Source organism: Oreochromis niloticus, linkage group LG17 (assembly GCF_001858045.2).
Source record: "Oreochromis niloticus isolate F11D_XX linkage group LG17, O_niloticus_UMD_NMBU, whole genome shotgun sequence".
Taxonomy (NCBI): domain Eukaryota; kingdom Metazoa; phylum Chordata; class Actinopteri; order Cichliformes; family Cichlidae; genus Oreochromis; species Oreochromis niloticus.
The window spans coordinates 32,043,205-32,058,435 of record NC_031981.2 but is presented as its reverse complement, the minus strand read 5'-3'; the positions used below and the strand labels follow the sequence as shown (position 1 = coordinate 32,058,435).

The following is a 15,231-nucleotide window of genomic DNA, read 5'->3' as shown; positions in this document are numbered from 1 at the left end:
CGCAGAAAGAGTTCTTTAAGCATTCCGCCCTTGCAACAAACGGGGAAGTTTCTTCCGAGTCGGGAGTAGACTGATTATGCGGAAACTGTCAGTTCATCATTTTAGTTTTTGAAGCAGACAACTGGTGAAACAGTTGCTGACTCGTGCAGTTATTTTAATACTCCCTCCTCTGCTTGTATCCATAAGTCTTGCACTAGCTGCAGTTTGTACATTATTAATGCCGCGTTACACGGGCAGAAGATGGAGTCAATGCAGATGAACATTTTGTCAGAGGAATACGAGATAAGGTTACGTTATCTATCCAGTTAGTGTGGAGCAGTGGGCATTGTGGAACACTTGGTAACGTTTCACTTTAGAACCGAACGCTTGCTTTCACCATACATACTGTGGCGTCCAGCGAATGGCGACAGTGGACGTGTCAGTCAGTCACTGCTCATCTGCTGGATATTCGCAGTGATTCCCACTCAGTCATGTCAGCATGTATGGTTCAAAGGAAATGTTCTAAAGTGAATTATTGATTTAGATGTCCCCTGTGTCATGTGATATAGACTGTATGTCTGCTTTATCTAACTAACCCAGAGGGTCACATGGAGGGAGGAGATGGAGGATATTTATCTGCTGTCAAAGTTACAGTGCCGGGATACAACTGTTACAAGTATCCTCCTCTGGATCCTCGTTCTTGCTCTGTTGTTTCATTCACATGTGAGAGGCATCAAGCAGAAGCCATTAACGTGTGCTTCGGCGTTTTATCAGCGGTAGTCACCTCGGGCGTCAATTTGTCACCAAATTCAACTCAAACTAGAAGCAGATGCCTTTGATTATTCTTTGAATCTCTTTTCTGGCCTACTTGTGAGAGTGTATCTGTTTGTCTTCTGATATGTTTGCAGCTATTTTTGGTTAAAGACAGTGTTAGCTTTCAAATGAACTCGAGGTGAAAGAGTTAACAAGGGCTGTATGTTTGAAAACAGCTTGACTACTAAATTATACATCTGTGGTTTTGGATCCCCAGAGCCTACTACAGCTGTGGCTATTCCACAGGGCTGTGGCTCCCCCTGGTGGACAGCTTGTTATTTGCACTCGTGCTTTGATGGATCTGGGACATGCCCACATGTCCAGGTGAATCACAGATGGTACAGTAGCAAATTGGTATCAAAATCACCAAATACAATACAACTATACAAAATAATAAAATCTATATTTGCTTTTAACTCTTTATCCAACAGAAAAAAAATACCTTCTTTAAAAATGTAGCTTTATCTTAATCTGTTTTTTGCAGAGAAACAGAATAATCTCCAGGCTGGATCTCCAAATAATTGAAAGTTTACAAAGCGTACGTCTTTAAGTACCGCTCTTGTGTACCTTATGATAATTGTTTCGTCTTTCAAAACTTTACCAGAAGTCATCAACAGGTGTCTAAAAAGAAGCAATGATCATAATATCCTCGATGTTGGACTTACAGGACTCACTGAGGCCCTCTAAGCCACTGGGCCAGTTTGACGTCTGCCTAATTAGGACTCGGCGAGCAGAGACAGGGACTTAGTTCATGTATCGACCGGATTGGGATCTGGGCTTTGATCTGTGAGCTTCTCAGGGTCGGTTTAAGAACAGAAGACTGAGGGTTTTAAGGATCAGAACATGGATTTTATTATGTTTTCTTTTTGTTAGATCTGGCTCAGGAACATTTGAAAATCCAGTTTTCTGTCCCTTCTGTTGTTAGATGTACTGTTGTTGCACACTGAGCTGCTGAGATAGCAAACACATGTTTAAAGGAAAAGTCTAAAATCCCTGTGTGAAACATTACTAATATTGTTCCCGATTGTGTGGAAAACAGCCCCGTTTTTTGGGGAGATGGAAGGATTTTGCAAGATGCTGCAGCTCTGTGTGCAACTGCTCTGTCGCGTGTAAATGTTTAATTGGTGTGACTAACGCTACACAGTTTTAGCCCCTAATAAACTTATTTGTAAAGTACAGTGAGCTTCATATTAGATCAGAAAGGCCACGCTGTCGTACCCGGTCGAGGTGCCGACGCCGTAAAGAATGCACACAAATAACGGCGTCGTATGCAGCATTTTGCAGGCAAAATGAAACGAGTTTGTATCCTGATGAAGAAATGATTTTATCTGTATATGCATGTATGAGGCTCACTGTATACTAAATGTCACTGTTTTCACGTGGAGTCACTGAACTAACCCTTCTTCTGTGGAATTGTTTAACATGCAATATATGTGTTTGTTCCTGCATTCTCTCTCACAGACTGTAGTATGTAGGTGCTGCTGCACTCTCACTACTACACGTCCTATGTGTCACCTCTCTATGGCAAATATATCCGTGTGTTCAACACAACCTGTTGAACCGTGTTGAGTCGATACAGGTGCATTGTCCTACACTTTCTGTGTCCAAAAACATCTTTCAGCTCTCGGTGAAAAGATGTTGGTGTTTTTACAATCTCTGCCTTGGGTTATTGAGGGAAAATATGGGGGATGAATTTTTCTTCTGCCCTGCCCGCGACCTACTTCCTTCCCATAGTGAGAAACCCATCCCACGCCTACTCTTCTTCCCATAATCTTTAAATATTTACTGTATATATTTATATATATATATATATATTTCTCTTTCCAGCCCCATGTCTATTCTAAAAATGCCAAGTCTATATCATTAAAAATAGCTGCTAAATCTTTTTTGACATGTCTCTTCGGGAGGGCTTTATCACTCAGTGTTTGTAAATTTTAAGAGAGCCGCTAATCTGAAGGAAAACGCAAGCACCTTACAACATAACAGTTTCAGTGTCAAAATATGTATGCAGCATTTGCATGCCTCTCCAAATTGTGAACAAAGAGAATGCTTTGATGAACTGGCCATATATTTAAAAGTGATTTATTTATTTATTTATTGGGGGGTTGGATATTGAATTGAGAATGAGAAGGCAAAGATTCTAAACCATCGTGTCCCTGTGTTGTCCTAACGGTGTATCATTTTGACTTATAGGGTATCTTTGTTACTAGGGTACAGCATGACGGGCCTGCCGCCTCCGCCCTGCAGCCCGGAGACAAGATACTGCAGGTAACACCCGCTCACTCGCCATCACATAGACATCACAAACATCCACATCTTGTCCCTCCCATTCCCAGCCCCACCCTTTTTTCTTATTATACTGTGAGGTGAAAAGCAAGGGTGTAATCATCCTACTGAATCTTTATGTTAACTGTAGATTGTGTGTGTGTGAGGCTTTTCCTGCTAAATATTCTACCTGTATGCGTGTGTGTGCGTGCGTGCCACCTCAAAATATCAAGCACCACCCCCCACATACACCCGTGTGCCTTTGAGCCAAAGATCACAGTCAGATTTAAGTAGCTGTTAGCAATGTGTCATTTGTTATTCATTGCTGTAATGACAATGGGAAAAGCTGAAATTGCAGTAAAAGTTACAAATGGAGCACATGTAATCTCATGAAAACAGCTGAACTGACTTCACCCTTCGTAATCTACTCAGAAAAACAAAACTGAGAGGCACCTGAACCTGTCCTTGGAGATCATCCTAAAGCAAATTACAAAGAGCATGTAAATCCCATAAAATGTAGAACAGTTGACCTGGACACCTTATACACAGTATAAAGGTAGGTAATTGCAGATAAACAGGTTCGCCATTGTAGTTTTTCAAACGTTCTAAATAAATAAAATGGCACAGGAGATTTTTACAAATGGAAAAAGCCCTCTTTTTGCTTTAAATAGCTATTTGTTGGTATTTCCTACAAAGGTGCAGTTTTAGTTTTGTTCACTTGTGAAATGCTATCAGAGCACAAGATGGTGGGAGGAGGGTATTTACATGAATCACACAAATGTGATCTACTAAGATGTAAAGCTTAGTTTTCTGCAAATTGCACTGAATTTAACACCAAAAGAAAGCATGTCAATTTTGGCCCTGTGTGGCTGTGATAGTTGCTGTTAGTGTTAATTTGTTTAATGGGAAGGGGAGAGGTTATCAGAACAAGTGTGTAATTTGCGTAGGCGCATGGTGTAAAGCTTTGACTTTGTCCTGCAGCTCTTCACTGAGTCCTCACCGTGAATGCTTAATATTTCTGGTCCTCACTAAAACTGGTGTTTTAATGAAACAGAGCAGAATTGAAATGAGCCAAACTTAATGTGTAGGGAGAATCCCAGTATGAGGGGTATGCACACTTTTTAAAGGCTGTGAAGTTAGTTTTTCCAGGGAACACTGTTTTTATGGTTAGTCCCATTTCTACACAGAGGTTGATACAGTCAAAGTGTCTCAGGTGTCTGCTCTTCCAGCAGTTTGCCTGCAATGAAGTAGTTTTTCTTTTTTTTTTACTGATCTGTGGTTTTACATCCATTACCAACCAAATTGAAATGGCTGTCAAAATACAGCTACTGGAACTCAAACAGATCTAAAGTGTGTTGGATTAATGTCTCAGTGCAACCTTGCAATATAAAGCACCTTGAGGCGACCGTTGTTGTGGTTTGTTGCTATATAAATTAAATTGAATTCAATTGAGTATCTACAGCCTCACACAGAAAAAGAAGTAATGTGCACATTTGTGAATGTGATAAACAGCTAATTCATTAACATGCAGATGGGTCAGGATCTGATGATAAATAATCTTTGTGTTCTACTACACATTGTAAAGGTCAGCTTTCTGCATGTTCGCTGGATGAATTCTGCTTTACATTATGTGGTCTGCGACCCAGAGGACCCAGAGAATGCCCGTCCTTATAGTTTCTTCCCGTATAATTTTAATGTTTCACTAATCCTTACATAAAACCCAGTGAAGCAGTGAAAACACACTGTTTGACTACAGTTATTTACTGAACTCCAGAAGTCCACTCCAGACCGAGCAGGATGTCAGAAAAAAGCCTAAATATCAGGTACATTATAAGTGGCTTGATTTCTATGATTTCTAATTATGTCAATAAATGTCCATACATTAGGACTAGCGACCACTTGAATATACAATTTCAATGATCGGTAGAAATCCATGGGTTACATGTTCGCATTATTAGAAAGATGTTCTTAATATAAAATAGCTTCAGCCGAGGTGGCCTTAGATATGAAAGTAGCTGAACACTGCAGCTAGGTTATTTTTTAAAATGTATTTTTACCCATGAACTAAATCTAACATGGTTTCATTAGAAGTAAATATGAGAAAAACGATGTAAGTACGCAAGTACAAGTTATTTGGATTGATGTGCCTCGCAGCAATGTTTTCCCCATCAGCCAAATAATAATTGAACATCCGCCTCCCATGTAAAGCAGTCCAATTGAATCAATAAACAGTAAACAGCAACAGTAGAAATCTCACTCTTGCGCCGCGCTCCACGCATTTTATTGAGATGGATTGAGGTCAAAATAAGACGTCAGCGCTTTACGGTAATAGCTCAGCCTCCCTCACCCCCCATGTGCCATTCCTTTCATGTTTCCCTCTCTCCTCCCCCTTCATCTTCTTTCCACAGACTTACAGTGTAGCTGGATGAATTCATGTGAAAGCCCTTTTTTGTCTTTACCCCTTCTCTCTCTCTCTCTCTCTCTACAGCATGACTGTGTAGCTCCTCCTCTTCTCTCTCTTTTCCCCAACAGTGATGTGTTACTGAGATAATGATGGCAGTGACCCTCCATCCTTCCACAAAACACTCACACATAGACATGTGTATGGGAAACTTAAACGAGCCGCAGCACATATACCTCTATACACACGTGCACCCACACACATGCTGTTGACTGTGCTGCGTGTTTGCCTTGCAGGCTAACGGACATAGTTTTTTACACATGGAGCACGAGACAGCCGTCTCTCTGCTGAAGAGTTTCCCGCGGACGGTGGACTTGGTGGTTCTGAGAGACAGCAGCACGCGCTAAAATAGTTTTTAAAAACAAACAAAACAAATACAGCAACGCTTCTCTACTCTGCTCATCGCCATCCCACGCCATCCCACCTGCCCTCCTCTGGAGGTTTATGGAACTGAAAATTGAGCCGCATTTTTTTCCCCCCTTTTTTTGTTGTTTTTTTAAAACATTTTTAAGGGAACAGTCAGACATTTATTTGCCTATTGCTGGACCAAAGGCAAATACCAGTGCCAAATGTATCATAGGAAACATATCGGCTCTTCTGTCTACCGGCGGTCAGCGATCTGATCTGATCGACGGCTGGACGGACCGCAAGAGGACTATACACTTTAAAGTTCCTACAGGGCTGCTGCAGTTTGGATTTTGTGGTTGGTTTGTGATTTAAGCTGCCATCTGAGCGGTCAGTCTGAGTAGTTTTTGTCGGTTAGTTAGATTTTGGGATATTTTTCTTTCTTTTCTCCACTGCCGTCCATTGTGAATTTAAAGTATTTTGTTTGGTGTAGCACATGGTTCGCTTTCCTTGTTCTTCATAGCTTTATTATTTCTTTCGCATCTTCCGTCTTTTTCCCCCACTTTTCAGTCCTTTTTCTATCACGGTCTTTGATTTTCATACTCCTCTGATATATTTTTTGTTCTGTTCTGCAGGTTTTTGCCTCCACTGTACAGAAATTGAAACTTAAGACTCTGCCTTGTGTACATACATAGAGATTCAGCTTGTTAGAACTCTCCTTGGGGCCTGAGCAGACAGCTCTTAAAAGTTTATGATTCATATGATTATTGTTGATAAACTATATTCTCAATTCCCTCCTGTGGAAATACAGGGGTCGTTCCTTCAAATGGTTTTCTAAAGAGTATATCACCGTTTTATGTGTATAGAAAACACTTTTCATAGTTCATCACTGCTACTTGTTTTTTTTCTTTTCTCTTATCAAAAGCTGTTGCTTGCACAGCTGTGCTGAAAGGAGCTAAAGCAATATTTCTGAGGCTCGGCCCATTGAGCTTTTCAGCAGAGCCTTACTTGTCCTGCAGTGCCATCTATTGAGCAAGTCATGCTAATGTTTACACACACTGCCATGCACATAAACTAACAGGCAAATACACACATAAAATTACACATATCTATTCTCTGCAATGTTGCATAATGCATCCCTCATTTTAGAAAATCATTTCCATTATAAAACTGGTCCATTAATATTAACTGTGCCATCTTTTTAAAGTCCTGTCTTATGTTGTGCAGTGATGTCACATCCCTTTTGAGGTGTTTATAAGTCACAGCATGCTTTTACATCACTGGACACTGACAGATAGACATTTTCTGTTGGCTTCTAGACGTCTCTACTCTCTAGACGTATTAAAGCACTAAGTGCTGCTCGTTGATCTGTGCCATATGCAGCCTCTGGCGCTCCTCGGTTGTATTTACAACAATATCAGAGCTTTACCTCTTTGTGGCCCAGAACTGATCTGCACACACTAAAATCAAAAACGTGGCTTCAGTGAGCCGGTAAGCTGTTCTATAGTTGTTGACTCGGCTTCAGCATCTCCTCTGCTGAAGTCTCCTGACCTTTGGCCTTCCTGTGGAAAGCAGTGTGAGACACTAATGCCCCTACAAGCATCTGCAAGGTTTCATTTTAGGAGGATAAATCAGATATCGTCTCTTTTTTTGACAATCGGGGAAACATCTGATTTGTGTCACATGTGGTTTCGGTTACACTTGAATTTTAAAAGTCGAGGAGATGCTGATTGATACCAGGCATACACGGAAGGCTTGCTGACTTTGCTGGTACATGCTCAAACTATTTAAAAGAACAGGGAAAACGAAAGTTATGGTGGACCTGATGGGTCAACGGTACTGCAATTTAAGAAAACATCAGCAAACAGAAAAATGCTGCAAAAGGTCACAAAAGAAAAAAGAAGGGGGAAAAAACCCTTGGAAAACATAATGGAAGTGTATTAGGGGAGATAATAATGTGACAGAACCAAAACATGCAAAGGGTTGCACCGACACACGCTGAAACGAAGTGGAGGATTCTTGTGAGGGAAAAACAAATGCAAGGTACTGTGTGTTTAAATCGCATAATACCATAAATATATGTTTGCTATTAGCCGATTACTGTTAGCTTGTCACGTCGGCAGCTGCTCCGTCATGTTATTGTGTCCCCAAAACACTTCCGTTGTATTTTGTGAGGGTTTTTTTGTTTTTTGTTTGATTTTTAGCTTTTGCAGCCTTATTCCATTTGCCAATGTTTTGTAAAATTGCAGCGCGTTTGACCTCTCAGGGCCACCGTAGCAATAGACTCTATGTAAAAAAGCAAAAAGAGAAAAAAAATACACGAAAACAGAGATTGAAAGCCTTTGCTCTGTAGTCTGGCTTTTATAGTCACGCTTGAGAAGATGTACTGACTGAAATACAGAGGCTCATTCTTTTTGTCTTTATGTAAATGCACCATGGGTCTTGAAGGCATTTCATGGCAGTGAGTTTTGTTCTGTTCTGCATAACATCTGATGTTTCATCCAGAGTGAACCATCCTTCACTGTCCTTTTGATTTCACTTGACAGGTGCCCTTTTTGTGTCAACTCTCCAAATACGATTTCCATCAGTTTATCAATAGGAGACACAAAACGGCACAGTTTAATCATGTGGTTAGGAGAGTTAACCACAGGTACCCACCCCGACCCTATTTAGAGTTTGAAATATCAAAGATATTGTGATGAGAACAGAGTAAAAGGTTTGATAATATAATTATTTTTTACTACATGTTTCAGGTAATTCTTTCTAAATATATTGATATACCTTAGCTTTGCTCAAAAATTGTGATATTTTATAATGACACTTATAACAAAGTTATGGATGGAAGTACGCACAGTATGACTTGGAGACCTACACATGTACTATCCAAAACTGTATAAAATGTATTTCTACTGTAATTGTGAATTTGTGTTATACAAATATATATTATATATATGTATATGACTATTTAAAAAAAATTCAGTCATTTTCTATGTGTTTAAACTGCTAAAAGAGCTGAACAAATGAGGGCGGTGTCACTGTACATAGCTGTGAATGAAATCCAATTTAAAAATGACTCATATTGATTGTGAATGTACTCATGCTTTCTGCAGTACCTACACCTACCCAACTTGAATGCTGCTTCTTCTGTTGTGTGACAAAAAGTACTTTGACCTCCGAAGAGAGAAACGCTGTCGAGTTTATAAGTTGGACAAATTTTAGTGACGATTTAACAGAAACTATTTATTTCTTTATTTATTTGCACATGCAAGTTGAAATCCTTCCAGTTTTAAGTTTGAGTATTAATGCGGAGAAATGTAATTGCCGAAGTATATATAATATATATCATGTGTTTAGAATGCATTTTGCAGACGCTATCTGTACATACTATTTAAGATACAGTTTTTACAAAAAATAATATATGTATAAAATTGAAAAAATGCTGTGCAGCGATTATACTGGAGCCATTTTGGGCTTTGGGACGTACCATTTTTTCAGTATATAAGAAGTGTTTTGAATAATGTACTAAAGTCTCTATTGTACAAATAATAAAAATGTCACTATTGGTAATATGGGCTTCTCCTGGTGCATTGAGCTGTTTTTAGGAGGGTGGAGGAATAAAACAATGTTCTTCTTTCCATATTTATGCATAAGGAAGAGAGGAGGCAGGAGAAAGGAGTGAGGAAAAAAATGAGTTCAAATGCAGATGTGGGAAATGCAGAGGCCAGAATAAGGAATGGAAGTGATGCCTCAGTGAGTCAAGGCGAAGAGAACAAAGAAGATGGTGAAAGGAACCGATATATAAATTATGTGAAGGAAAAGAGAGTGATGAGGATCGCCTCAGCAGGTCTGTGGGATATTACGGTTACCTCTGTGGATTAAACTCAGCAGGGCCTCTCATCATCTCTGCAGATGCTCCTTTGTCTCTCTGTCCATTAGACTAACAGCCTGACTCCTCTTCATCCCTCTTGATCCATCCATCTCATCTATTCTTGACACTTATCTGAGCTGTAGATCGCAGAGGGTCAGCCGAGTTCTGACTGGTGCCTCACAGTGTGTCTCTTCTGGGGCTCAAAACCCACGTTGAAGAAAAAGCTTGGCGCATTGTGGTAAGTATGAAAATCTTACTAGTTTATGCACACAGGTTACTGTGCAATTAAGGAAAACGGTTTAACATGATAATTCAAATCCAGAAAGTAGTAATTAGTCCTATATGGAAATGTTAGTTGAAACCAAAAAGTTTTATGAACTAAACCAGAAGCCTTCAATTTATGTAGTGGGAATTAGTGAAAAGGAAATTTAATGAGAATTAATCAATGAGTTCATTTGTAGGCCAACTAAAATCCCACCTTTGCGGAGTTTGCATGTTCTCCTTATACTCCGGGGTGACTGACAGACTGGTAAGACTGTCCAGGATGTACCTCGCTTCTTGCCCTATGGCTGTTGGGATATGATCCAGGCCTCACAAATGGATAAGCAGAAGACGATGGATGAATGGATGGAATCCATTGCCCTGTGTGTTCAGTTACTCAGCAGTCATTTTGTCTGCATTACACAGTATGGTGAAGTAAGTGGGTTGTTTTGTAATTTGCCATTTAAAATAAGGCAAATGGGTTTTTTTCTATATATTTACTTTTTTTTTTCAATATAATAAAAATTTATCTGAAAAGGTAATAAAGATAATATGTAATTTCCTCAATGACGTCCAATATTTTTGAATGCATCACAGATACATTAGTAGTTACTTTTCAGTTTAACACATTGCACGCTAGACATGAAAGCAGCTTATAAAATATTTTGACTTACCTGCATAAAGTCATTTGCATTGCTCGATCAACTATGTGCATCATTAACATTCAATACAAATGAATGCACATGTAGCTGTAAACAAACAATGCTAACAGATATTTGTCAAGAGGAATTTAAGTACCTGTTGGTGATGATTTTTTAACACATCTGAGTTCTTGTCACTGCAACCAAACTGGAAGTTAGGTGTCATTTTTCTAAACTCTCTATCCGGTGGCTGGTTTGTACCATTCCCCACTGTTCTCTTGGCATCAGAGCCCACTGTAGAACAAGTCTGCTTACTGTGGTATCAGCCGACAATAAACAATAGAGAGTAACACTGCGCGCACACACACAGGCGCCCACACACTAACGTACACTCTGGCAAAAAGCAGAATGACGCCCTTTTGTTCCCTTCCCTCTTTACTCTGTCTTTTACACACTGCATTGGACAAAAAGATACTTCTGTTTGCCACATGACCAGCCCACTTACACAATCATGCATGCATTACTCCCCACTCTGACTCATATATTATACTGGAATCAGAGTGACTGCTGGTGAGAATTTGTAAGAGATACACAGCGAGAGTTTATGTGCACCCACCAAAATGGTCAATAAGCTCTTCTGACCTAATCAATAACAATACCAGAGCCTGGGTCCATGACCTGCATTCAGCTGCTGCATGCTTATGCTGATGGAAGTGTCCCTACCACTGCTCCACTGTCCACATGAAGACACAGGCGCAGTGTGTCTCCAGCATGCATGAACTCTGCTTTTCTCTCTGAATAATTTCATCTTTTTAGTCTTACGATTGCCTCGAAAGGTGATTTATGCTCACCCATTAAACACACCACGTTATAGTAAAACAAAGAAAAACAAGGCAATGGAACAAAAGAACACCATATCATTTAGGAAAAGCTACTCTTTGGCTAGTTGGATGAAATGATCAATAACAGTTTCCTGTCTATTAAATCAAGCATAGATTGCTTTTCATAGTTTAACATCTCCTGGAAGTAGAGCTCTTCATCTTATATATCTATATGTAACTTTATGTAAAATATAGGTTAGATAAAATTAGCAAACAGGAAATGATTTAAAAATGACTCTAAAAGAAATACTATATGAAACCATACCATATATGTCCATCTACTATGTTCATGACCTATGGAAGAGATTAAATGCTTCCAGTCGCATAAGTGTGCTGCTAAAGGTAAAAGTGGGCAGTTTATTGCCACTTCCTCTTAATAACTGACACAGTGACAGAGATACAAATGTCAGCTACATTCTTTAAAACAGAAAGCTTGCAAGAACCACTTAAATAACCACATTTATTATTTTATTTATTTATACTCTTGCTATAATGATAAGTGCATGTGCATGTTTGTATTTACCCTATCTGTTTCTTAATGGGTGTGCCAATGTCAATAAAACTTTGCACAAATATCATTGCACATACAGCAATTATACTTCACAGTGACCAAAATTTGTATCTGCAACAGAATTTTGTTCAAGTCCCAACTAAATACAGAATGAAGAATGTGAAAAGTGCAGCAGACCTGGCAAAAATTGCCCTTGGTAGGCTTTTTGTTAGTTATGACTAATGAGTTAGCAAAATATCTTCAGCTTTAAGTAACAACTGAAGCATTATGGATTCATGTTTATTATTACTCTTACTTACTACTTCAGTTTTTCCCAGTACAGTAAATTATTTAAATGTATTAGTTAACGGGTCTACCAACTCTTCTGTTTGTGTGATTGGACATTTTGCACGACATACCTTGTTTCTTTGTTGGGGAGCTAAGCTTAGCTTGCTGTTAGCTCTTGTGCTAGGAACAGCTTTTTGTGATGTCCTAATAGTGAGTGGTGCAGATCAGAAGTTTGGGCTTCAGGTTTCCTGAGCAATATTAATAGTGCTTAGTTAGTCTGTTGCTTAGCAAAAATTAGCCAACATGTGTATCTATTTTTTACCATCTCATAGTTTATGATTGGACATTGTCAACTGAGGTAATTGGTGTATCAGGCAATAAATTAGCAATCCACCCATTGATCCATATAAAGTATATTCTGGGTCCAAAAAGCCAACATGGAAGCAGGAAATACCCTGAAGCTTTGAAATATAGGCCCCAAAACTAGTGGGTGATATTGTGGTGGCAACTACATCCTTTATACTGTCTATGTGTAAAACAGCTTGAGTGTTATGTTTTTAAAAGGAAATGTTTCACAGTCCCACTAACCTGTCAGGAGACGTTTAAATTAATTATGGAAATTTAGAGTTACATTCAAAAACAGTACTGTATATAAATTTCCTCTCAAGGCTGGTGGTTAGTAAGTGTCAATATATAGCAATATATTCATTTTTCGTCATGACAATGATCCCAAACACAATGCTGAAGCAGTAAATGTATACATGGGTAGAAAAACAACATTTTTCTGGGTTGTGTAGCTTTGGGATCCCCACTTGATCACTGATAGCAAAACACTATGCTTTTAAGCAACTTAATTTATACAAAGGGCAAAGTCAATAGGTGAAAAATACAGATAAATTTTGATTTATACCATACAGAGTTTTGTTTTTTTCAGTAAATGAGGCAGCAAATGCTGATTGAGCATCCCCCGTGTCATCGCTCTGACTGGAATAGTAAAACTTTTTGTAACTCTTGCTCAGAGACAACCAGAAAAGCAGGCTATGGCTAGCATAAAGGTACAAAAGTGACAGACTGCATGCTAAAGCTGAGGGCATTATGGCTCTCTCTATATACTTATATATAGTCATTAGATTCTAAAGAAAGACTTTATTTCTTTCCACTACTAAAGGGGACTTGCCTGGTAGGGATGTGGATCACTGCAGTTTAGTGAGACAAGTCTGGTACAGGGGATGGTTTTCATCTACTCAGCACACTCTGTTTACCATGACAATATGGCTAAAACCACACAGGGATGAAGTGCCTGGACTTTTGCTGGGATTACACCTGTGACATTTCAATTGGACCCCCTTGTGTTTTTCTTTGAATGCACCCATGTAAGCTCCATAAACAGACATAACTAAGTAACAAGAGCCAAAGACTAAGCTGGGAGCAGGAGAGGAAAGCTTTCATAGATTTAATGTAGTTAGATCAGTATCTGTAAACCCAAGTCTATCCTCAGCACTGAGTGGATTAGATGTGGATAGGCACCCGAGAATAGAGCGGGCTTTTATCCACTGCATACAATATGTTTAACATGACAATACCTGCAAGACGCAAGCTCCTTATGAAGAGCCCCTCCAACCTGCTTCATTTGTGTTTTTGAGTTGAGTGCGTGAATGTGTATGAGAAAGTGTGTTTGTGTGTGTGAGTGTGTGTATTTGTCCAACCGGTCGGACAGCATTTTGAGTCAAGTCATCTGGGTGAAGAAATCGGTACTAGTTTAACCAAATGGTGACACGGGGAGCCTTGAAGTGAAAGAGGAACAGAGGGAGGGGAAAAAACAATCACGCTATCATTATTACTCCGGGTTCTAAGTCCACGCGGTGATTGTCAGCGTTTGTTGACAGTGTCTGTGTCAGTTTTCTCACACTTTTTTCAACACTACATTGAATTATATTTTCTCTTAACTACCGGACAGCTCGGTGGTGCCTGTTGTGGTGACAGTTTGGTGTCCCAGTTTGGGTGAGCAGGCTGTCGCGGGACAGACGCTCACATCTGTGATAACAGAAGCACAGTCGGATCGGTGTGAGCCAGGGGAGGAGGACTCAGCGTGCGTGCCACCATGCCTGTGCGACAGAAAGGTAAAGAAAATGCTTGTTAAGAAAATGGACTTTCGGTCTTTAGTTACACTTATGTGATATAATGTTTCTGTGTTAATATTCTTATCACGTAATGCATTTTGTGACACCGAACGTATCACTTTTAGCCACTCAAAAAGGTCGCGTTGATGTTGCGCTAGCTCCGCGAGGCGCTCCTATGCTTTAGCGCACGAAACTTGTGTGAAACACCTGCACTTTTAAACGCGGAACTGTTCAGTGTACGTGTACACGACTTTTAGAAAATAGCTCCAGGGCTCTTACTGCATACTCGGACGCTGTTGTAAATTCGGCATACATAATATTTAGACGATAACACTTTAGCTGTTTTTGCAGTGAAATGCAAAAAACAGCAAAGCTGCCCAGAAATAGAGCTCTTCAATATAAAAGTGCTTGCAGACACATGCATAGAAATTGAACTGCCAGTCTTTTAATTCATTTGGCTTTACGTATTGTCATGCAAGTGTAAAGTTAATGCACGCGCTGACACATTTAGTCGAAGTTTGACGTTGATCGTCACTGCTTCCGGTTTAATCAGCTGTTTAGAGTCAGGAATTTGCAGCCTGCATCTTCCCTTGCACCATAAATTCTACTACCCTTCTGCATGAGGGCATCGGGGCGATATAAAGGATGGCAGTAAAATGTTATAGCTTATCTTTTATCCATAAAATGTGCAAATACACGGGTTATGAAGTCTTAATTACCATTTTAATTAAGAAGGCTTTCACTGATCATTACAAACCCTATTAGAAGTTGTGATCTTGTAGCCTGGGGTGAACACAAAGTCATTTACTTTTTTTCTTT

The 15,231-nt window shown here is 39.5% G+C and overlaps 2 protein-coding genes across 14 annotated transcripts in view; both read left to right on the top strand.

Annotated features, from left to right (window-relative positions):
* Window positions 1-9,435, top strand: part of lrrc7 (leucine rich repeat containing 7) — a 132,889-nt gene extending 123,454 nt beyond the window's left edge. For 9 of the 12 annotated variants that reach the window (XM_025899795.1, XM_025899791.1, XM_025899792.1 and 6 more), the window contains 2 exons: window positions 2,986-3,060; window positions 5,755-9,435. In XM_025899795.1, the coding sequence (XP_025755580.1) occupies window positions 2,986-3,060; window positions 5,755-5,865 (186 nt within the window). In that variant the 3' untranslated portion in view covers window positions 5,866-9,435. Of the gene's footprint in view, window positions 1-2,985; window positions 3,061-5,545 lie in introns of all 12 variants that reach the window. The other 3 variants (XM_019346908.2, XM_019346909.2, XM_019346910.2) reach the window with 3 other exon arrangements.
* A 4,640-nt stretch (window positions 9,436-14,075) lies between these two features.
* dlg1a (discs large MAGUK scaffold protein 1a) overlaps window positions 14,076-15,231 on the top strand; it is a 115,515-nt gene continuing 114,359 nt past the window's right edge. Inside the window, exon 1 of one of the 2 annotated variants that reach the window (XM_005457145.4) lies at window positions 14,076-14,412. In XM_005457145.4, the coding sequence (XP_005457202.1) occupies window positions 14,394-14,412 (19 nt within the window). In that variant the 5' untranslated portion in view covers window positions 14,076-14,393. The remainder of the gene's footprint in view (window positions 14,413-15,231) is intronic. The other variant, XM_025899799.1, reaches the window with a different exon arrangement.